Below are 24,548 nucleotides of genomic sequence, written 5' to 3' on the forward strand. Positions count from 1 at the left end.
TTTGCTGTAGTTTTGGATTACTGTTTTAACAGCATTGATAGTTCCCATTGCTCTTTCCAAGAATGGCTCTGTAGCAACAGGTATTTGAACCTACTCATATACATTTTGCAGCTGTCTGTCTGCCTCCCTTGAGGATCTGGCTCATCTCACCCTCAGCTCTAGGGCCTTTATAGTCCAAAGGTAGAGTGTAAGAGATGTCTCGTGAGAGCCAGAATTTGGGAGGGAAAATTGCACTTTGGAAATTCTTTCACTGTGCCACATATAGAGGGCTGTGGGCCCCCTCACTTGGGCATCTACAGTGACTCCCTTTCAGTCTGAGTCTTTTGCAGCTGGGATTTTTTCAGCTGAAACGAGATGCCATCCTTGCGTGCTGAGTCCCCCCAGTCCTTCAGCCCCCTCCAATCCCTTCTCAGTTGTGATCCACGTAAAGACTGCTCTGTGAGCCATGATCCTAGGGAGGCAGGAGGCATTCCCTTTCAATCCCTTCACAGTCATATGGGTCAAATACCACCTTCATTTTTGCTCTCTGCCATATAAAAAGTGTTTCCTTTTGGATCCAGGCAATTTTGAAGCAGCTCAATGGCCTCGCTGAGGCATTTTTCCTTTCCTGTCACCGAGCATGCACTGAACATCAGGAAACCATTACAGCAAATTGGGAGACTGAATATGTGTATGCATACACAAAGAGAACACATCACCCAATTGTCTGCAACAATGTGCAGGGTAAGTTAAAATACCTCCCACACAACGTTTGGCTTCTGAAGCTTGGTTCCAAATTGGCCATTACCAGAGTAATGATTTAATCAGTTGTTAATAATCGCTGTGCTCCCTACCAGCTGACGCACATGTAACCTTGCAATGACTCCCTCACCACCTCTTCTGTTGCTATCATCAGAAGAGCTGGCCTTATGTCAGGGGGGTTTTGGACAGCACTGCCAGTGTCCCGCTCTCCTGAGTTCCTAAGGGGTTATATCCAGTGCCGGGAAAGCTCTTGCTATTCCCAAAGGGAAAGAACAAAATAGAAACCTTAACAGCAGCTGCCATTTATGTTAAAAGTCCAGCTTCAAACTAAAGCTATTGTTAGGTTACCTCCTGGGCCTAAGGGCTTAGAGAGTGAGGTCTAACTTTCAAGGTGAATCCTGTTCATTGTGGCAGCTATATCTCAGGCTCAGAGAATCCATGCAATGCTGAGAAAAAGGGGAGCTTAAACTACCCCCTGGTGGAGATAGCCACACTGTGCTCTGTCTGCGTCTCAGCTGTCCTAGAAGGGCTCAGGCCTGATCTTGTTCCAGTTCTTCCTTGCTCGGAGATGCAGAGCTTGGCTTAAATACCTGTCTTGGTGGGTGGAAAAGGGGGCATCGTGAACATGCCAGTGCTTTGAGATATTTCTCCTGACACAGGTACTCCAGAGACATGGGAAATAATTTTGCAATCAGTATGACTTTTCTAATAAAGGCTTCTTTGTGTGACTCCAGCAAGAGACCATGCTGTACAGGCAGAAGCGACACTCTGGGGTCAGAAAGCCCTAAAGCCCTGTCTTGTTTATGAATGGTACAATGAGATTTGGCCCTGAAAAGTTCCCAGCGCTGATGTTAAGGGGCTATCATTACTAAAGAAGAGTTTTTAGGCTCATAGGCTGAAGACAGCACATGCTGCCTTACTTGGGTCATACAGTTGAATTTGCAGGTTTGTTACCAAGGACTAGCTGCAGCCTCACTAGGCATTTGATGCAGTGTTCTTCCTCTCAGCTACAGCTGAGACAAAGAGAACTAGCTTGGGCAATGTCTCATCCAAATATTGCATTCATGACTTGGTGGAGTTGGCATGCAAAGAGCATGCCCAGTTGCAGGCTGCAGAAATCAGAAGATGGTATCGCTTGCTTTTGCTCTAGTGTTCTTTGAGGTTATCTGCTTCCAGACCTTGTGGAGAAGTGCAGTTGCAGGAGCTCGGCACAGAGAGACACTAGGACAAAGACAGCATGGAATGATGAAGAACATTTTTGCAAGAACAGCCATTTGGGACACAAAAGGATGTGTCCAATGTAACATGATGTCCTAAGTCCTGTTGACTCTTAGTAGCTCCTATAGTACTTAATTGCTTCAGAAATGTTCTCCCTTCCTTTCCCACCCAAGAAGACCTATGGAGGTGCCTGAGGAGGAGACAGCCTTCTGAAAGCAGCTTGGTTCCCATTTCAACAATCAGAAGTGGAAGGTAAGAGGAACACCTTTCTTTTCAAGATAGGACTACTGTGTAGTGGGATACTGGGCCTGCTGTTAGGTGATAAGGCACTCAGTGAGGCTGGGACCCCTACGCTCCCAGCAGCGGATCCCTCTACAGGCAGTGGCAAGAATGAGAAGTTGTCAGAGGACAACAGATCCTCTCCTTAGGTCTGACTCTCCCACCAGCTCTTCACTCTCTCTGTAGAGATTGGGGGAGGGAGGGTGACAGATGACACCCCTCCCTTCCTCCTCAGTTTAATGTCTTGTTCAGTGCCAATAGGTAGGTGGAAGCACCTACATGACCTATGTGTTTTCACTGGGTCTGGCAACAGATGAGAGTAGAAGACATGCAAGGCATGTCTTTGGTGTGTTCCTCTCTCTTTGGCTTGCTTTTACCTTTCCTCCTGTTATTTAATCCTTGTCAACAGCAAATGGCTTTGCATACTAATATCACATACAGACAGCCACATCAACTGCCCACTCTCCAGCAGTGGCAGATAGGTGGGGAAGGTAAAGAGCAGCGCAAGTATACGTGATACTTCCACTTTATACAACCTCTGCATTTCAGTTCAGAGATTCCCCAAACATCATGGGGTTTCTGTGGATTTAGCAATCTTTATTGGATTTCTGTCTGAGATCTGGGCTCCCCTAGAGCCTAAGGAAACACCTAAGATCCACTGCTTTCAGCAGCAAGGAGTTCTCCAAGTTCCCTGCGCACCATATAAAGAATCACATCTTTCTGAATACGGCTTCCACTAGTTTCATTTGACAGCTCAGTTTCCTTTACTGGAAGAGATAGTGAACAGCCCAGCCGTTGTCAACCCTCTACAAGCTATTTATGCTTTTAGAGAGTTTTATGACATCTTTTCTAAGCTGTCTTTTTCCCAGACCAATGAGTCCCAAACTACTCAGCCCCTCCTGTACAGAAGCAGTCCCAGATATCTGTCCATGCTGTTGCCCTCCAAACCCTTTCCAGTACTACTATTTCCATTCTGAGACAAGAAGACCACTCACACTGTTTAAGATCTGCACAAACCATGAATTTATGCACTGGCATGGTGATGTTCTCTAATAATTCCTAACATCTGATTTGCTTTTTTGACTGTTTTTGAGGACTGAGATGATACTTTTGTAAATTAGCTTCTCACAGCCACAAGTTCCCTCTCTTGAGTAGTAACGGTCAGTGTAATCTTAATCTTTCTAGTTTAAGAAACTAGAAATGTTGTACCTAGAAACAAGAATGTCTGTCAGAGACCTCCATAGGTACAAGTTAGAAAACTCAGGGAACAGTGGCACACAAAGCATATAACATCCAGAAAGAATTTCTGGAGCTAGACAAAACCAGACCTTTACAATAGCATTTGGATCCAGAAAGGTGATGGCTGGTGGCCTGACACAGTCTGCTGAGCAGCTGGGCCAGTACATCACACGAGCAATTTATTCCAGCACCTCTTTTACTGTAAATGAATAACAAAACCTTAAATAAATCAACAATTACTTATTGCTCTGTATTTGGGATAATAAATTCTTTAGTTTATCAGTAGCTTGTGGCTTCCACGGCATGTTCTTTGAACAGTTTGCCTTCAGATACATTCCCTCTCTCTCTTCTGAACAATAAATTAGCATTCTTTTTTTTTAAAGGAAAAGAGGGGAAAAAGAGGATACATAACAATTTTTTTCAAAGCAAAGAGAAAAATGCAACATATTTTTGACATATATCTTAAAATAATATGAGGATAACTTTCTCTGCATGTTAGATGACTATGCATAAATAATAAAGGACATTATGTTATTTACAGTGTTACACGATAAACTAAGAGACCCTCTTTTAACACATAATCCATAAAGACAGTAAATGATGAAGAAAACATCCAAGTATGTACAAGATGCATTTACAGTAGAGCAGAGAATTACAAATGATGATATGTGGCCGTTTTCTTTGTCTGCTTTTCTCTGCAGCATTTCATAGGTACTGTTTTTTTTATCGGAAGTAAGTCCAAGTTGTTGGTATGTAGCCACGCTGCAGGACTGAGAAGCGGCTTTGCTTACGTTCAACTGCCGGAGATGTGTCCATTGAGGGAACACAAGTTTGCTATCCGGGATGCACAAGTAACTGCTTGTGATGTGTGTGACGATACAGTGGCTGGAGAGAAGCAGGGAGATGCAGGGTTGTTTTGGAGGACTGGAAAGAGAAGGAGATTCACTGTTTTCCTGATAAAGTCAGTGATTTTTCTCTCAGTCCAGAGGGTGTTGAGGTGGCTCAGTTGAGGAAGGGAATCACTGAGCCAAGAGGAAGGACTAAGTTTTTCACTGGTGAAAATGGGCTTGTGTGCTGCTGTACTGATTAACACCAGCTAAACAGGCAAGCTGTGCCAGGTTGTGCACAGCATCTTCCAACTATGCACCCTTGAAGGGAGCCTTTTAATCATGGAGAATTTCCGCATATAAACACACACACACACACACATACACACATACACTCATACACACAGAGAAAACCCACAGTCTAAGTTAAATAACATGGAAACCACGACAAATTGAACAACTTCACAGCCTCTGTAATACTTTACCCCTCTTCAAAGCACATTTCTCCTTGCCGTGATTCTCAGCCAAAGGTTGGCAAGGCTTACACAGTGCTGGCCCGAGGGTAAAGGCCCTAGCACAGAGGTCTGGGAAATGGAGCAATTATCCCCAATAGAGGAGCTGGCCTGTCCCTTATGGACTTTCTGGCTCTGCTCCCTACGTGCAGTTTGCTCCCTAGTGTCAAGCCCAGCACGGGCTGGCTGCAGCCTGTCAGCAGAGCCTGGGTCCATGTAAAGCTGCTGACTTTGGGATGAGGACTTGGCTGAAGCGGACGCCTATCATTCCCACAATATGCTAAAAGTAAGTGCAGAGGTGATGGGGCCACGTTCTGCTCCCAGTTCAGTGAGTGCCAAGCCAGGGAAACTCCTGTTACTCGCTGTTGCATGAATTGTATTGTAAGGCTGGGTTCTCCCCAAAGACCTAAGGGCTCAGGCTGCCAGATCCCCAATTATATTTCTTTGGTCTTAGGTCCATTTGAAGGCCCCAGCTTTCAAGCTAGCTTATACCCTATAGTGCACTACCATGTGTAGGGGAAGGAGTAGGAGCTTGGACACTACTTTGACTTCGAGGCACTGCAACAGGAGAGGTGTGACATTTTGCACTAGATCCAGGCTAAATAAATGTCACAGGTACAGCTCCAGACATACAGTGGCTCCTTCCTTTTCTATCGGCCCTCTATAGTCAATAACAGTTTCGGTAAATTCAAATAATTTACTCCACTTTGAAGTAAATTTTCTCTCCATCCTGTCTAGGTTATGACAGTCACCTCAATGTGAGCTGACCCCATGGGTGATCTATACTGGAGAAGATTACAAATGCCCTGGGCAATAATCTCTACTCTGCCACTAAGATGAGTGATTTTGGACAAATCATTTCTTTCTCTGCCATCCTTTTTCTGTCTTGTCTGTTTTATAGCATTCTGTAAGCATCTGAGATATAAGAGACCTTATTGAAAGGATGGATTTTTAAGAGCCTCTGGTAACTCAACAACACAAGTCTATTGTGGTCTGCAGCTGGTTAGGCATCAGGAAAGTCTACCTGGCCTTCTGTACTACTGGGCTGCAGGGTGACCGGGGAAGTATGCATGGGACTGCATATAAACAGACTTGATTAAAGACGTGAAAATGAGTGTATGATATCTGGAATTTAAACAGAGCTCTTGTTTTGATGTTGAGGGAATGCAAAAGCAAGGTTTAGTCAAGTACATGCCACCTAGGGGGAAATGGCAAACAGGGACTTGAGTCCTGGCAGTATGTAGATGACAAACTGCAGTCTCCCAGAGGCTTCTCAAATAAGCAGTGCTGTTTCAGGCATTATGTAGGCCAAAGCTGAGCTAGCCAGTCTTTGGCTTCCTACACAGACATCCTAGCTTCCAACTTTGTCATCATTTTCTTCCCTTTCTAAAGTTTTTTTTTTTTTTTTTTTCCTGCTGGTTCTGATGGTCAAATAAACTCCTCCACACTTTAATTAGCATAATCTGGTTGGTCTATACAGTGACCAACTCACTGATTTTCATCACCCTGATAAATAGCTTCATTTACTAGACTTTGCCACTAGCACTCAAATCTATAGAACACCTTGTTCAGCAAAACCCTTAAGCACATGCCTAACTTTACGCATACCCGCCATGTGTCAATGGGAGTCTAGCACATGCTGAAGATAAGTTTTGCTGGAATTAACATAAGCATATGCTCAAACAATTTACTGAGTCAAGACCTTAGCTCCTCTGGTTTACATCTGACAAAATTTCCTTGACTTATTTCTCTTCATTTAACTGGGACCAGAACGTGGCCCAAAGGATGAGTGTAGTTTGGCTGAAATTTCTCTTGACATGGCTCTTATTTAGAGTCCAGTAATACCTGTAGAACATATGTTCTCATTTTCAGAATCCCCAGAGTCCAGGCAAAACATTTGTTTTCCACATCAATCCTGAGTCTGTGTTGTGCCAACTGAACATACAACAAAAATCAAACGAAGAGAAGAGGCAGAGTGACCCTGACTAAACTGATAGGAATTCAGTGCAAAAGAGGCCATTTGCTTCTATCTGAAAGGGTGCAACCGTTCCAGCACTGACAGCACTTTGTCCATTGCCAGTCCAAGACTCTAAGGCCATCACTGGTCATATGAACATCCGTAGCAGATACCAGTGCACAGTACGGCTGTAACCCTCATGGTGTGCTTGCCTTCATAAAAGGGCTTTGCATCAGCCTTGCCTCCCCTCCCCCCAAATAGTTGAACCAATAAAGGCAACTAGAAATGAACTCCATACTTCTGCTATGTCCTTCCTACTGTCTACACTTTTTAACCATTCAGCAAATCAGTTCTTCCCTAAAAGTCACTTCTGTGTCCAGGAATGGCTCTTACTACTGTAACAGCAACGCTAACAAGTTATTGCTAGAAGCTTGTCAGGGTTCTTTTTTTGAGGAGGGGAAGAAAGGGGAGAAAATTGAGGGGAAACAAAAGGATAAATAATCTGTTAAAAATCAACATTAAAAATAGAGGTGAAAACTGATTGCACTTTTATTAGTGGCATTTGTTTTCCAGCTAGATCTCTTCCTTGTTTGGTTACAGATATCTGCTATAATATTTGCCCCATTAACTTAAACTAATAGAAATCTTTTTTTTTTTTTTTTTTTTTTTTATAGAGTATTGGGTTCAAAGCCTCAGCTAACCTGAACCCATTTCCTAAGGGATAACTAGAACAATTAATATCTGGAAAATAATGAAATGACAGCTCCTAGTGAGTATAAGCTGACCTCTGATTAATAATATATTTGGTTTAAAATCACAGTATTACTTTCTTTCTATAAGTAACATTATTTAATGCAGGTTTTTGTTATCCTGCTGTAATTAATAGTAGCATGCTGCTTTATCTACTTTTATCCCCGTGCTCAATGAAGCAAACCTTTCGGCTGGCATAGAGCAGACAAAACTCATTTCATATACGAAAAGCAAATAAAACTTCTTATAGAAGAAAACAGTTTTTTGTTTTTTGTTTTTTGTTTTTTTTAGTTTTTGTGGTTTTTTTGGTATTTTTGTGTTTTTTTCTGGTGAGGTGGGTAGGGTGGGAATGCCATTACAGGGCTTTTTGATTTGGGAATTCTACTACAAGCAAATAGAGGGACTTCTGCAATTCTTGCAAATCATACATCCAGTCATTATAATGCAGTGCACAAAAAAGCCAGCACAACTGAAGGTTAGAAGGTTTTGCAAAATACTATGGGACAGCAATCATTGTAACTGTACAAAACTTGCTCTCAACATAACGTAACATAAAGGCACCATTGATATCTTTCTCCATTTTTGAAATACTGTAAAAAATTGCTACATATGGCACATAACACATTTGTACATACATATATTTAATTTATAAAAGTTTTTTTTTTCCTCTCCTGTTTTCTATCAGCGGAATTGCTAAAATAAAATAAATTGTTTAATTTAAAGGTGGAATACTTCATTATATAAAATAAAGTTTTACATGTGAATCTATGTGTTTTGTTTTATACAGCGATAGGGTCTTGGTTAGCTATTACACTGGACAACCTTGCTTGCAACTCTTCTGGTGTGGAGAAGCGATTCACCGGGTTAGTCCTGCTCTCAGCCAGCCGGTACGCGGTGGCCGGCTCCAGACTGGAGGCCATGGGGTTCTGTAYGCTCAGGAAAGGTGTATCCTCGCCTATTCTCTCGTCTTCTGTCTCACTCTCTGAGCTACTGCTCTCAGAGCTTGTGTCGGAGCCCATTTCCACTCTGCTGGAAATATGGCCATTGGGCTTTGTTCTTTTTACCCTCCGGCTGTTGGTGAGTTTCTTTGGAGGCTCCTGTGCTGGTTCGTACTCCTGCGTTGTCTCGTACTCCTCATCCTCCACGATCCGCAGAGGGCTGGGTGGCAGGCTGCTGCTCTCGTGGGCAGGATTGTGGTGGAAGGAGTTGAACTGCTGAAGGTGGTGGTCATACTTCTCCCGTAGCCGCGGTGGGGTCACCAGGAGCAGCGGGCGCTCCTCTTCCACGAAAGGACTTACCGCCATTGAAGGGACGGACACGGTCAAGCTGGAAACTGGTGGAGACATTTCGGAAGGGGGGGTCTTGGGAGAAGTCGGCGTGTGGAAATCTTCAGGCGACATGCGAGCTGGTGTGGTCATAGCTGAGACATACCTGGAGAAAAGAGACAAAAAGGGGTTGCAGACACGTAGGTGGTGACACATAAACATGGTTGCTCGTGTGGGCTGTGAACGAAAGAGACAGAGGCCTCTCTTAGGATCCCCAGCATTCTCACTGAAGATGGTAACCTCCAGATAAACATTCTTGCTATTATGAGTACTATGGCATGTGAACCTATAAAACCACTAACTTCTGGGACTCTGGGGTAAAAAGTTTGAGAGCGCGAGGAGCATGGCAAACCCACCCGGTCAATTTCCCTGGGAAGAGCCAGGGAGATGGTTATTTGCCAGAATCATTTACTGGAATTAATCCAGGAAGGGGATTCAGAGATTGGAGGGCAGACAGAAACAAAAGGCATTTGCAAGTATTTTCTCACAAGGAAAACGGCTGCAGTGCTTCAGGCAGTATTTGCCCAGAACCAGGGGCACACACCAGCAAACAGGAGGAAAGGAAAGGAAGGGAACCAAAGGACAGTTGTTGTGGGGCTTCACCCCCTTCCAGCAACTAGGCTGTCCCAGGCTAAGGGAAAAAAGCAAACCTTTTGTCCAGAAAAGCTAGGGCTAGATTCTGCCAACTTTAATCACCGTGGGGTAGCTGGAGAAGGATTCGCAGTATTGTCCCAACGGGTTTGTACTGCTCCATGCCTTGGAGGCTAGTTGTCTTGGCTGTTAGGCCTCTCTGCAAAGAAGCATGATTGCTCCGTACTGAGCCTGAGGCATGCCCAGGGATCCAGTGTGTGCACCAGGAGGTTAAATAACAGAGGTGGACCCCCGACACTAAAACACATGGGGCTGGGTTTTCAAAAGCAGCTGGAGATTCCTTCCCTGGAGAGTTGCGATAAGCCTTGCACCTGCCTGAGCGCTTGTTAAATCATCTCCACACTGCAGCTACCGTCTTACAACACTGTTCTTGTCTTGAAACAACATGAAATACACCATTTTGAAATGCCAGCTTTTGCTTCAGTGCAATATGATCCTTTTAAGTTTTTCTTCAGGTTTTGCAGGATTAAAATTATTATTATTATTATTAGCACTGTTATTATTACTGGCATCATTACATATTGGCACGGGTTTCCTTGCCTGTTCTGCTGGGGACCAGGATCCAAGCTCCAGCCAGAATGCTCTGGCCGTAGTTTCACTTCATAAACCTAAATATGAAGCATAATCCGTCCTCCTGTGGGAACAAGTGCTGACGCAGAGGACTGTCTAGCTTCTCTCTGCAAAATTTGCCCCGATTCCTTCACAATTCTTTGTGGGAAGAGTAGTGGTTGAAGGTGATTTTTGAAAGAGGAGCTCAGGTGCCATCACAGAGCTTTTCTCAGGGGAAGAGGACAAAAAATGTGAGACTCTCAGCTGGTTTGAATCAGTGCAGCTCTGTGAGATGCTGTGAAGTCATGCTGTTTCCTGCAGGGTAGGGTCTGCCTGAAAACCTTTGGTCAAAGGCACAGTGCCCGACACGACATTTTGCATAGCTTGGTTTTGTTTTCCCTCTTATCCAAAGTTCACCTACTTGAATTTCAGCCGTGTCCAAATTTAAAATCTTTCCAAGCTCTCACACAATGAGAGCCCCGATGGGACATGCTATATGGCTATGGTTGATGAAGTTATTTAGTTTTTCATTACTGATTCATTTATCTGAGTCTGAAATTACCAAAAAATCCTGAATCTGAATTTCTTATCCAACTTTGGTTGACTCAGTTCCACATATTCCTCTTGACTGAAACAGAGTTATCAGATAAGAGAGAGACAAGGACAGATCCTGAACTGACGTGATGTAAGGTAAAATGGTTTCAGAAGAGGTACATAGATTTACAGCAACTGAGGAACAGGAAAAAAAAAAAAATCCTGGAGTTATGCATGAGAATTAATCAAACTAGTCACCAGTGAGCAAACGTGTATTGATAGGCCTGTGCGTTGAATGAATGAAATCTTTTTTTTTTTAATTTTTCCTTACATTAGTGACCTTTTCATCTTTTTAAGTTGCTGAGAACTGAAACCTTTCTACTTCCGCAGCTGATACAGCAACGGACTTAGGTTTCCTTGACACCCTGGAGTTCAGCTAACCTCATTCAGTTAAGGCACTAAGCTCGCTGAACGTGTTCAGTGTTCTTTGCAGATTCTCTTCCATCACAGTAAAAGTATTCATACTGGGGCATTCTGCATTTACATATTTCTGGTGTATTGCCACACACCGTAAAGGGATAGTGTTAACCAGCTACTGTCTATGAGCTGAGGCACAGGAGCTGAACACGCGCATCTCTATCCCAAGCCTATCCCAAAGGGAACTTTAAAAAGAGACAGTTTTAATTGTCTTCATGGCAAACGAGGTGAACCGTGCTGGTGCAGCGAAAGGGGCTCAGAGTGTACCCACACTCTGTTGACAGGCATTAGCTAGTTACATGCTGTCAACTTCATCATATAACCCAGCCTTTCACAGCAGAGGTGGTGTTTATGAGCTTCTCTGCTGCAAGATGGCCAAGGACTAGCAAAAATATAGGTGTCTCCACTCATGTCATGGGTTCCAATGGAGGGATGCAACAACAGAGCCTGTCTGTTAATGTCTACTCTGATTTTATTTCAAAATTTTGAGGGATTTCAGAGGACTGGAGTGATTTCAGACATGTGGAGGAAACGCAGCCTTGATTTACTAATTCACTGCACAGCAACATTTGATTGCTTCAGGAAATCATTTGTTAGCTTGCACATTCTTTTATGTTTCAGAATCATTTTTAGTTGCAGATAACTCTCATTTTCTCCCTTATATACACAGGCATACACACAATCCATCTCTAAGAAATAATCTGCCATGTATTTCCTGCATGCTAAAAATGGATGAAGCCTAATTTAATGCCCAGGGAAATATCTTCTGTATTCTGTATTCTGAATCTCAGGCACAGGCTAAGCCATCAGTGCCTGGTGAATTATTGCAGAAATGCTGCTGTTTCTCCTCTGTAATGTAATCTTCAAGAAATGCAATAATTTGCAAAATGCCTTCTTCTAATTGAAATGGAAAGGCACACATTCCTCTTTCCCCCCTAAAATACACATAGCTTATATCATAATGCTGCTTAGGGTATTCAAGGCAATTCAGAAGGACTGAGCAAACGATCTTTGCTCCTCACGCACAGACCCCCAAATATACTGAGGTATAATACATGTTATCTGCAGGAGTGTGGCAGTGCAATCCACATGGTTCCCAGGCAGGAGACAATGCAATATTTACTGCTATAGGGCCTGATCCAGCAAAGCACTTAAGTACATGCTGAGTTTTACCCATATGAGTAATCACACTGTTTTCAATGGGACTACTCACATGATTAAAAGTTAATCATGTGTTTAAGTGCTCTGCTGGATTGGGGCCATGGCTGTTTATGTCATGTGAGCCACATTTCCTGAAAATTAAATTCCATGGTAAATTACAGATGCTTTTTCACAAGAAACCTACAGCAAGAAGAGAGCTGGATTCATGATGCTTAGCATAGTCCCACCATGCTTAGAGAGCTCACAGCCATGGTTCATTGCCCTGCTGATATGCAATTCTTTGTGTAGCGGAGGGAACACCATATAAATGGCTTCTGCTCCACTTGCGCAGTCATTTTTCTTGAAACCAATGGTATGTCTTCTATACCACTCAGTCTCCCTGGGGCTTGTCTGGCTATATTTTTGATGTCACGGACTTCCCACAAGATAAAACCCCTTGCAGTTTCACAGTGCTCAAAGAACTGATCCAGTAATGGTTTGTCTTCTCCTTCTGATTGTTGAAATCAAAACTCTAGGCTGTGTTTTTATCTCAAAAGCAWGGGATGGCCCCAGAGTAGCAAAATAAAGACTGAGAACATTTGAAGAGYGTTTTGATGCTGAGAAGCCTTTTCCAGTCAAAGTTTTCTTTCAACTGATCTATTTCAAGGCACACCTTAGGTATTAATGAACCAATCTTTTCTGAGAAAAAATTACTTTGCTGGAAAACTTCCAGCCGGTTTTGTTTGTAATTACTCTTGATTTAATAATGCCCTGGCTTCTTCTGGCTTGCAAATTGTGTACTTTACAGTGAAAATTTCTGACAAGTGACTCTTGGTGGACCTTATCCAAATGTGACCTGCTGCCTGCAAGGATTAAGTCCGGAAGAGGCAGGAAGGGAAGACGTGTTTGGTAGGCTTTAAACTACTGTTTACRCATGAGGAGAGGTATGCCCTGCATGCACAGCATTACTAGCTTTCCTCCTGTAGTCCCGACCCACTGGGATGCACCCTGAAACCATTGGAAAGCACCTGGCCTCACCAGCCCGCGGCGATCAAGTGGTTGCAGTACCTTTCGCTGTGGGGAGAGTCTCGGTAGGAGTCGGGGGTCTCTCTCGCATGCCGGAGGAAGCTGTTGCTCTCCCGCGGCCCGCCGATGCCGTTGAGGCGTCCCCGGGGCCCCGCGGGGCTGGCGCGACGGCTGTTCTCCATGGAGGAGCTTGCCAGCACGGAGCGGCTTTCGGACAGGATGCTCTCGGTGTGGCCGTTACTCCAACTGGAGAAGGAGAAAAAGGGAGGAGAGCGTGAGAGGGTGGTTTCGTTGTAAATGCGAACCAGGAGAATGCAGACTAGCAGTTTAGAAGAAGTTTAGAAGAAACTTTTAGATGAAACTAGAAGTTTATGCAGGGAGAGCAATGGCTCTATTGCAGCTTGGGATGCACAACGTAACCCTGGTGTTGGCAACTGGGGCTCCAGAGTTTTGTGGGTTGTATGAACCCAAGCGCAGCAAGATGATTATGCATGTGTGGATAAAGGGAAGGAGAAGGAGGGTTTCCAGCCATGAGGAATGAAGACCACTCTTTAAAACAAAGGGCTTGTCACAGAAAATTCATACCAAAATTCACAACTAAAATTCATACTAATTCACACTAAAATTCATACTAAAATTCACAGTATCAGTATTGGCATGTCATTCAGGAAACAAAGCTCTTTTCAAATTCCTGGAAAGATAATTAGTTAGATGACATGACGTCAAGTACCATCGGTCTTAAAATTAAAACCTTACGAAAGGGAGCATATATGTTCTGGGTTTGTCTTTTTACACATTTTTTCTGCTTGTGCAGCAACAACAGAACGGACACTGCAGGTGCTGTTTGTGTCCCCACTCCAGTACCTGTGGCTGGGTGTCTGGGTGACTGTCGTGGAGTGATGTGTGGTTGAGGTGTAGTGGCTTGTGGAAAACGAGGTCTCTGTTTCTCGCTCAACGGCCTGCTCGCTGGAGATTACATTTTTTGAAACGTACTGCTGAAAAAATAACCAGACAAATCTCAGGTTTACTGGCTGGAATTCACAGCACATCTGCAGACATATTTCTTTTTGTTTGTTCCTTTCACAAAGACTGTTTTTTACAGACACCAAAGCACAAGTTTTGTCACCCAAATACACTTTAGCACATTCAGATACACCTCTGTGTACACATCCTCTCTAAACTGAAAACAGGAGGAAACAAATGAGGAAATTAGTGAAGGGCTGCATCCCAACCATGCTATAAACAACATGCCTGTGTTACAAGAAAATGAGAAGTCCTCATGGACAGAGACTTGGAAAGGCAACCCACCCATTGCTACCAGATACACCAAAAATACTATTCTCTGATGGAAAACACAGCGGTAGTCAATTAATTCATTTGTTCATTGCACTGTAAGAATCTGGGCAGGAAATGACTATTTTCAGTGCCAAGGAATACCATGTCACTTGGCTGCTCCACCAGGGTAGACCTATTCTTCAGCTTTTAGGGGACAGTCTGCAGAGCAGCCCAAAAGCCTTGTGCAGATGGTGCTGGAGAGGTGCAGCATCCAACCTCCTGCACAGGTTTTCCCTGAGGTCTCCACTGATCTCAGCAGAAATGCTGTTTGCTGGTGGGCCTCTCTGTTCTCCTCAGCAGGGACGCTTGGTTTCCCTGCTTTTAACACCCTGACTATGCATTTAGGTCTTTTAAGGGGAAATGCTGGAAGTTGAGCTCTTCTGAAAATGTGTCTTGGTCTTAACCAAGGGCAGCGGGAGCGTTGCCATTGACTTCTTGGAGCCAGGGCTCACCCTGCACTGAGCTGTCACTAATATTTACAGTGATGCTGAAGCAGGAGAGCAGGGGCAGGTGGAGGCTGCAGGAAGCCGACTTTCTCTCCGGACATCGGGCTTCTATGGGGACGGCTGGAAAGAAGCGGCTGTGCACAGGGTAAACCCTGACCTCTCTCAGAGAGGCCGGTGCAAGCTATGAATAGGAGTCTGCTTGGCGCTTTGCTCTGACAAACGGCTGGAGGGATGCTGGTGGAGTATCTGCCCCAGTCCCATCTCATCAGCCAAACACACATCCTGTGCTATTATCCAAATGAGGTTTTCATCCAGGCTTTTACTCCCGAAGCTTCCTTTTTTTAAACTCCTTGTTACTTTTCCTCTCATACTGCGGCAGCAGCATTTTGGTTTGTGGCACCTAACTCCTTTGCCTTCCTTGTATAATAAGTCCCATACTGTCATTCCTGTTTTGGATGAGAAACTTGTTTTTGAGGACTACAGGAGTGGGGATTACAGTGAACACTGTTCCCTGGGTGCTCATGGCGTCTGGGAGCTTGAAGCACGAGTTCATAGCGTCATGCTCCAGATCAAGGGTGGCCTGCTCTACTCACCAGCCATCAAGCCAGGAACAGTAGGAAGAATAAGACAATATGTGTTTGAAGTAAATGATCCCTATGCACACCCTCAGCCCTACTGTAGTGCTGTTACTCAAGCTTTTCTGAGGCATTTTTGTTGCTTCTGGTGTCCTAGGCCCACAGGCTCAGCTGCAGTACTGCTGCATGCACCAGTAAACTGACCATCTGCGGAAACATTTCTCATTTTACTGCATGTTTATAGCTTAACTTCTGAATGTTTCTGGGTGGAGAAAGCCAAGAGATGCCAGTCACCAGTCTGCAGCAGTTACAAATTTAAAAGCTGTGGGRCAAGTTTTACTATGGCACGAGCAATCTAGCCTGAAATACAGGCAGTAAAACCTACATTGACCAGCTGGACGTTATCTGGCGGTGGGTTGGGGTGGTGTGGACCATTGGCCATGTTCACCATGTTGTTCCTTTCTGAGCGCAGGCTCTGCCGAAGGCGGTCATGCAACTTCTTCCTCTGCTTCCTGCAAATGAAATACAGATATGGTTTTAATGGATAAAAGGAAAGCAGCTGCACCTTCCAGCATGATGACGATGATGAAGATGATGATAACAATAATATAAAAGCTCTCTATTGCCAACACTTTCCCCACTGCTGCAAGATCTCAGAGTAACGCCTAACACCTCAGATCTAATTGCAGCTGGGGCTGTGGGGACCTGCAGAGGGGGAAAGATGTGTGGGAACCCTTCCAAGAGTCAGCAGGCCACAGAGGGACATGAAAAAGTGTGAGGAAGAAGAAAGCCATTTCCAAACTGCACTCCATCTCAGGAGGAGTGCTTTTCTGCATTCAAAAGGAAAAGGGGCAGGGATTTTAACTCAATCACCCTGCCACCCTTACCAAGGCCAAGGTCACATTTTTGACAGCCCACTAGATTATGCTTATTTCCATTCTCCATGTGGAGCTGCTGCTGCTTACAGCTAAGCAGACAGTCATGCAGAATAGAGCAGCTTCATCTTCTTAGAGCTTGCATATGGTCATCCAAAAATGTAGCATGTGCATATTTGACAGCTTTCAGCCTTTTTTTGTTCTGCAGGCAGGGCAAGACATTTGTTAATCACAAAGCCACTAGGGCTAGAGCCCTCTGAGATACTGCAGCTAGACACTTTTTGTGGAATTCGTCCCCTGTGGCAGTAGTGCACTCCAGAGCTTCAGCTTCCATTTAAAAATGTTAAAGAAGACAAGGCAGCAAAGTCTCGGAAGTCCGAAGTGAGTGAGTGTGCGAGGTATGCCTGAGTCTGCAGGCTGCCTGGCAGGTCTGAAAGGTTTCCTTACCGCAGCATCAGATTAACTCTGGAACCGAATGATTGCCAGATGGATGTCAGGGCTGTTAATGCATAGCAGACCCACCCATCTTCCATGCTAATGCCATGGTCTGTGGCTGATGTGGATACTTCTTCTTGTGCCCAGACCTCAACTGCTCCTTCCCCATTTGCTAATCCTTCCGGGTCTCCTCAGGAGAACTTTTTAGGAAATCATTATGAGCTGTCAGCAACAAAGTTTGCAGTCTACTAAAACCTGAAACTGTGGAAGCCATGCAGAATGCACTAGATTTAACATCAGAATAAATCTCTGTGGACAGTGCTATTCAGTTTCAGACTTAATTTATCAATATTCCCCAGTTTTGTCTGATTATACTGGAAAATGTCCACCATCCTACCACAGAATCCAAGGAAACAAAAGGAGGACACAGGCTCCAATGCACTGCAGAGTGCGTATGACCTTGGCTGTGGCAAGAGCTAATGCACACACAGTCCCTAAGCTGTATGCAGAAATGCAGATATTTTTGGCAGGATAGGACACTGTAGGATATAACCATTTTCAATCCCATTCTGAACTCAGGGGGACTATTTCAGGCTTGCCAAAATGGAGAGGGGAGGGAGAACTACAAAAATGTTGAAGCTCGATAGCCAGGGAAGCTTAAAGACAAAGAAAACACTGCTCGACACACTGCATTTTTACACTGTATGTGTGTGTGCTTGGACAGTGGAAGACAGTTAATTCATTTGACTCCACGTGAATGGTATTAGCATACACTGCTGCCATGAGACTGCTGCTGTCCCAGTGGGAGGCAGTCCCTGGTCTGTGTGGGCTTTGTCTTTGGAGAACAACCGAGCTACAGCTAGTCAGCCATCACGTTAGACACACAAAGTTCATCATCTATGGGCCTGAAAGCCTAGTTATCTATTGCCTGGGAATCTGTCCCTAGGAATCCACATTACTTCTGACGTTCAATGATCCATATACTTGCATTTTCCATGCTTCCATGTGTGACATTTGTCCTCTAGCTGAAGGAAGTTAACTAAAAAAAGAAATTATTCCAGGACACTGAGAGGAAAGAATAATGGGAAAGATAACATGTACTTCACTTTTCCTGTGGAGTCTCTTTCTTAAGGTAATTGATTTGCAAATAAAACACTTCTGAATTAAGACTCAGTGTTAGAAGATGTTTTCTTAGCATTTGTTCAGCAGTATCTGTTGCAAGGAGACCCACAAGATCTAAGGCATTTCACGTTCTTTAGTGTGTTCTCCTCTGCCCCCATTGCAGGATTTCCCTGGGTTTCTGGGTTTTCCCCCAGCAGGAGGAAGGCACACCTGGAGAACACCTCTTGGACAGCAGTCTGGTATCACTGCTGCATTYGGAGGGCCATGAACTGGCAGCTCCCTTTCACTCTCACCAAATGTGTTTGTTTGAGAACATTTTACCTCTGGCTGGCAATGATCCCTGAGGTCCTGGAGAAACCATGACAATGTGTCCATGCTCCTGGTGGATTCTAGGAGCACTTCATAAAAAAAAATGCACTGTATGCTTGCTGAAATTCATGGGGATCCCTTGACTGGTATCAGTGAACTTTGGATCAGGAAAGTTGTCGCCTAGCTGCCCTGGTTTGCCAGTTGTCATTTGCAAAAACAATAACTGACCTGTTTCTTCATTATTGTTTCAGTGGTTCCACCTCCCAGCAGACCACTGGCAGAAAGCTTGTGGCTGGGAGCAATGTGTGTGGCTAGAGGGGGGCAACTGCTGTGTGTCCCCCTGCCCACTGCATCAATTACTGGTGGGGCTTACAAGGAAAACCAATGACCCAATTGCAAATCAAGACCTGCGACAGTAAATCTACAGGTTTATACAAATGTGCAAGATTTATGGGAAGGTTTTCTTGTGTTTTGGTGGGGAGATTTATAAAAGCAGCCAGCACATTCGCCAGCACAAATCCTGCTGATGCTGTGTAGAATTTATGGTCCAAAATGCATTATCAATGTTTGAGAGTTGCCCCCAATAATTTATGGAGACGTCACAACATGCATGTAACCACACATTTTTGCATTGGGAGCACTTTTCCACTCAGTTCTTCGGCCTTTGGTATATATTAACTCTTGCTGCTGTTAACCTTGCTCTCAAATACAAAACAACTAGGTTGATCCTTAAAATTTACTGCTGGTAGCAACATGATTCCAGTGTTGCAGTTTGCTCCCTCAGCTGGAGAAATCATGAACATATAATAAAYGAAGAATTGCAAGTCAGTGAAATTCACTTGTTCTACACTTGAAAGGTGAGAAGCCTGCCAGATCTCTCTCTTATTTTTGCACTGCTGTTTGACATAGACACTTGTACCTGCCTGGCTCGGACAAAAGTATCTTAGCCATAGGTTTGTCTCTTTGATTCAAGTCTGGAGAAACCCAGATTACAACTTCATGCTCAGAGGAGTAAGACCTCCGGTCAACTGGGAAAGCCCTGACCAACGATCACAAATATAAAAAGGAAAAGAAAAGTTTACTTGGTTTTGCAGTAGGCCACCACACACATGATGCCAACTACTAGAAGAGCAATGCAAATGCCAGTTATGGTCAGCACCCGTTTCTGGTACAGTTCCTCAGCTTCTAGAAAGGGACAAAAACAGAGAAGGTCACAACATGGAGGACGGCTCGGCAAGACACACACAGTCAACATCTGGCATGCTACATACCATGGCACAGATGCACGCAGTCATACCAAAACACAGCCATCACACTTCGGGCAAACTCAATTTTGACTGTGAGGAGAGCAGGACTATACCTTAAGCTCTTGACACAATACTGGGGACTAGTGAGCATCCGTACAAATAAAGTCAGAAGTAATCTGTTTTTTTTATGTTAACAAGAATAATATCTAAGAAACAACTGTACAGTTGACAAACACTCAGCATTTTCTGGAAATAAAAATGCAATGTACTAAAGTAATAACATGAGTTTGCAAACATTTTGGAAGTTTTTCTCTTGCAAAGACTGCTGGAATGAAGGCCAATTTTATGGGCCTTGAGATCAAATTATTTTCTAATTTTCTTCTTTTGGTTTGTTTTCATATCCAATGCCCCTTTTGCCCTCATGTCAATTTATATCTCAGTGGTCTTTACAGGAGAAATTTCAAAATATCCTTCTACATTTGAGACATGAGCTTGGCTTGTACTTATATCACCAATGGAAGTGAAACAAAGGTTTTGAGATCTGCTCATAAAAGTCAGACTGTTTCTCCAGTGCCCCACAAAAACACAGTGGTATCAACAACTAACAATGCCTTGTATCAGAGAAATGCTGGCTCTTTGCTTACGTCTCTTCATTTCTAGCAAAGGAAATGCTCTATCTAGAGTGGCAACTTGCTCGATGATGAGAACTTGCTACACAAGGCTGATCTCATTCATAAGAGATATTTCACTATAATAAAGAAGCCGGTAGTACCGGTAATGTTTGGATTGGAGCTACACTTGCATTCCAGCCTCGAACACACTCGGCAAAATCCGCCGCTGTGTGTTGTACTAGGGAAATGTTACATAAAGAGCACTGAACTGGAGACATGCTCTGTGTTGACACAAGAGTTAGCTAAACAAATGCTGACTTTCATTCCTGTTTTTAGGACAAAAATGGGTGTCTGGCTCGGGTTTTTCCTGTGTCTTGTTTTTGATTAAGTATACAGTCCAGTAAATTTGTCCTGGAGCAACCAGACTACAGGGTGTCATTAGGTTAGTGTGCAATATTGACCACAGCAGGAATACCAACAAGTGATCCAAAAAAAAAGATTAAATGTCGCATAGCTCCGCACTATCATGGGGGTAAATGCCAGCATGATTCCTCTTGGGAGGATCTAGATAGATGAATTACTGCTGTCTTGGCCCATCTCTGCTCACGTGAACATGAAAGGTTTATGGGGCAGACCGCCAGGAGGTACAGAGACCATCTCTGTGCACTGGGTGTTGCCCCTCACACATGTGCCATGAACCTCTGTCCAAGCTCAGGGACTTAAAGGGTTTGCTCTCCTAAAAGTTGTGGCAYGGGGGCTCACAGAGAGCAAGCTGTGTTCAGGGGTGGGACTCAAACGCTGCCCTGCAGGTCCCCGCTCACATTTGTCTCTGCACTAAGTTCCCCTCCAGCCGTTGAGACACAAGGGAGGAGTGTCTGCACCCACCTCCACCTCCTTTCCTGGGAAAGAGGGACCCTCAGAGAGATTAAGACTGTGAGGAGGAAACGGATCTGACGTTCTCATCCACAGCTGAACCCAGGGTCTCTGATCAGCAAGGGGTTAAAACCCTGGAATTTGGGTGACTTGCCAGATTTTTTGGGTAATAAAGGTTGCTGTCTATCATAACTCCTAACATGGTAGTGAGGCTGCTGAAACTACTACTTCAGAAATACGGTGTCGAACACTGCAATTCACTCATGTGGAAAACCTGTTAATTAATTCAATAAATGGTTTGGCCAACTGTTCTTGCATGGCTATGAGCCAGTGCTGGTACTACCCAATACCCAGTGCTGAGATGTACAAAATATCACGTGGGTATGAGCCCTTCAAGATTTTCCAGTCTCAAAGTAGCTATTGCTGCCCAAGATTCAGGGCAAATGGAAAATCTTCCATGAAGCAAACAAGCGAGTGAAAAGAAATCTTAATTTCTCTGATACAATGCACCTTACCCTTGAAAGAATTCTTCCTACAAGCCAACCCCACTGCAAACCAAAACACCAACAAACAGGTCATGAGCACCATCAGACAAAATTAATAGCATTGATTATTAACAAGGGTTGGGGGGAGAAGAAGTGAGTTTGGTAAAACTAGGATGCTGCAAAAATGTATTAAAGAAAACAAAATATAACTCCAAGGACAGAAAGTCAAAAAAGGGAGGGAAGAAAGGGCAGAAACTTCAAACCAAATCAGGACAGAGAGAAAAAGAGAAAGGTGAAATACAGGGAACGACAAGGTTAAGGGTTGAGGAGTCAACTGCAGGCCTGGCACGACATGCATAATACTGGAAAAAAACAGAGTGAAGAAATGCTTGGGGATAAAGAAAAAGACTGAAGCGGAGTGTGAAGGGATTTCTCATACAGCATAACTCCTCACCTAGGCTAGTTAGTGGCACCTGGCCCCTTCCCATTTTGCCCCTTCTGAAAGCGCTTATTAGTTAGCCATGGAAATGGGGTATTATGAGGATGTCACAGGAAACAGGAGAATTGCGCTAAGCGGTTTCGGGGTAAATTTGGAATGCTTTGAACGTGTTGAGTTTTTTTTCTTTTTTYGGTCATGCTGTCAGCTGCTAGCTCGTGAAAGCAAAACGAATAAATAAACATCAACTCCTTTTTCTCCGACGGGGAGGGAGAGGAGGATGAGGAAGTCACGGCGGGAAYGCCGCGTGGTGGTTAGGCTCAGCGTAACTTGCATCGGCCCCGGCAGGGTTACTCCAGGCGGAGGATGGTTACGAACGAGCCCGGTGCTAGCTGGTGGTCACCTGGCCAGCGCTGCGAGGGCCATTAGGGCTTGCTGCTGGTCAGGTGTCTCTCCCAGACTGGTGTAACACTTGCAGAGCCAGTTAATGACATTTAGCAATGTAACACACACTGAGTTTGAAGTGCTYGTTAAACTAGCTTAGAAGAAATTAATAGCAGCCGCGGGGAAAAGCCCACAGAGAAATGTGTGTGCGGTGAGAATTTAGAAATCGTTTTCGCCTGTTATATATCAAAAATACTTTGAATATTTTTTTTTCCCTAGAGAATGATAGGAAAATTCAAACCAACATGAGTCTTAAATCAAGATATTAAATCCCTCTATGTGCAGCCTTTCAAACATGCACATTATGTAAATAATTTCACATCACCCTAATTTATACATAATTGGTAATACATATGGTCTTTAATTTGCTCTATTTTAAAGTTTTTCTTCTTACAGTTGTCTGAGGACTTTTAAAAAAATTTGTTTTCAAGAGGTAGTTGAAAATGCTTTAAAAAGTTCCATGCACAGTTACTGATGAATTTTGATATATAGAGCATAATTTCAAGACAGTTTTCTTAGGATTTTAATTTAATTCATTACATATTAATTTAGCCATGTATCTTCTACTACAGTCTAGTACTTATGACCGAGAACTACTATTATCTTGCAATAATAATCCTAATACGCTGGGTTGTGACAGATTTTTTAAATTCAGATTTATGATGGGTGTTCTATAGTTCGCAGTTTAAGGTAATGCCATTTCATGTGGGCCTGTTCAATAAGTACATAAACCAACATGGTTTGCAAAGTATCAGTGGCTAGTTCTCCTCATCTGTCGATAATTTTAGGAAATTCCAAACTAAAACCGACCTGAATTCCTATAGTCAGCCTACTCAAGAGATGCATTATTTGTAGCCCTGATTACTGAATGTCTGTCAGGTAAGTGTAGCCTATTCATGAAGAGGATTTAAGCTCTTGTGTAAAAACGGTACCCACTGTCAGTGTTCTTGGCTGGGTGCAGTATGGACTTGTTGTTAGAAATAATGGACATACTTTCTGACTCGAGGATCTAGAGCCTGTCTGTAAGCTTCTACTTAAGTTCCTAAATGGCTTTCAGGCTTTCAGGTCAGTGCCAATTTGCATGCCTAGTAACATATATATATATATATATACATATATATATATATGTATACCTTTTCCACATATGTATATGCATCTGCTTTAGCAACCTAGCTCTGGGTTTAGACATAAACCTTTGCTTGGAAACCAGGGCTCAAAACTGCAAAACTGCAGAATTTTAAGTGGCTTATCAGTTATAGGCTTATCAGTTTTTTTTTTTTATAGACTCTGTTAGCCACTTTGCTTAATGCGTTCAGTAAGTGTTTCCAAAATCCAGCAATCCTAGAAGAAATTAGCAAAAGCAGATGTCAAAACTAGCTGAAATTACAACAGAGAAATGAATGTACAGTATGTTATGATTACTTCTGTAGTTCCTAGAACTCTTTTTTTCTGGAATCTCCTGTCACTATTAGCATTCTAGTGAGCTGATTGCTGCTCACATTTTGACAAGGGTTGTTGTTATAGCTGTATGATCCCTTCTAAAGCATAAAGAAATTGGTTAGGAATTGAAAAGGGGTGGTGGAGAAAAAAAAAAAAGTTTTTTATCTCTCAGGCTCTAAAATCTGCAGGCTAAAAGGAATGATTGGTCCATACCCATAAATTCAATCCCAAGATGCTCTGCCAATGCAGAAAGTTGACAAAAAAAGAAAGAAAAAGGAAAAAGTTTCAGAAAAGAGCAATACACTGTACTCAAAAAACAAATCACACATGAGTATTATGGCTATTCTGTGTCTGCACATGGAACAGGACAYGGGGGGCATATGGTTATATGGGCAGTGCTCAAGTACGCCTCTGTAAGCTACGTGGCCAGAGCTTTTGAAAGGGTTGCACGCCAAAATATGTATGGGGTGTCTGAACAGGCACAATGCAGTGAAAACGCAGCGGGAACCATTAACCCTTAAAGATCTTACTGAGGTGAGTGGGGCCATGGCTCAAGGGCTCCGTATGAGACAGGTTTCCAGGCTGGACCACGGGAGCAGGGGGGTGCTGTACGGGGAGAGGCGTCCCCACCCAAAAGGGTCGTGCATCCTCCTCCCGTGTCTGCTCCGGCTGCAGCCCCTTGCAGGGGCT

At 43.7% G+C, this 24,548-nt stretch overlaps 1 protein-coding gene across 3 annotated transcripts in view; it reads right to left on the bottom strand.

The window, feature by feature from the left end:
• Positions 1-7,823: 7,823 nt before the first annotated feature.
• NRG1 (neuregulin 1) overlaps positions 7,824-24,548 on the bottom strand; it is a 298,496-nt gene continuing 281,771 nt past the window's right edge. Inside the window, exons 4-9 of one of the 3 annotated variants that reach the window (XM_026078224.1) lie at positions 24,072-24,095; positions 19,405-19,507; positions 15,967-16,093; positions 14,090-14,220; positions 13,268-13,471; positions 7,824-8,954 (exon numbers count right to left, since the gene is read on the bottom strand). In XM_026078224.1, the coding sequence (XP_025934009.1) occupies positions 8,303-8,954; positions 13,268-13,471; positions 14,090-14,220; positions 15,967-16,093; positions 19,405-19,507; positions 24,072-24,095 (1,241 nt within the window). In that variant the 3' untranslated portion in view covers positions 7,824-8,302. The remainder of the gene's footprint in view (positions 8,955-13,267; positions 13,472-14,089; positions 14,221-15,966; positions 16,094-19,404; positions 19,508-24,071; positions 24,096-24,548) is intronic. The other 2 variants (XM_026078240.1, XM_026078232.1) reach the window with 2 other exon arrangements.

This window comes from Apteryx rowi, unplaced genomic scaffold, assembly GCF_003343035.1.
Source record: "Apteryx rowi isolate R43461 unplaced genomic scaffold, aptRow1 scaffold_113, whole genome shotgun sequence".
In the NCBI taxonomy this organism is placed as follows: domain Eukaryota; kingdom Metazoa; phylum Chordata; class Aves; order Apterygiformes; family Apterygidae; genus Apteryx; species Apteryx rowi.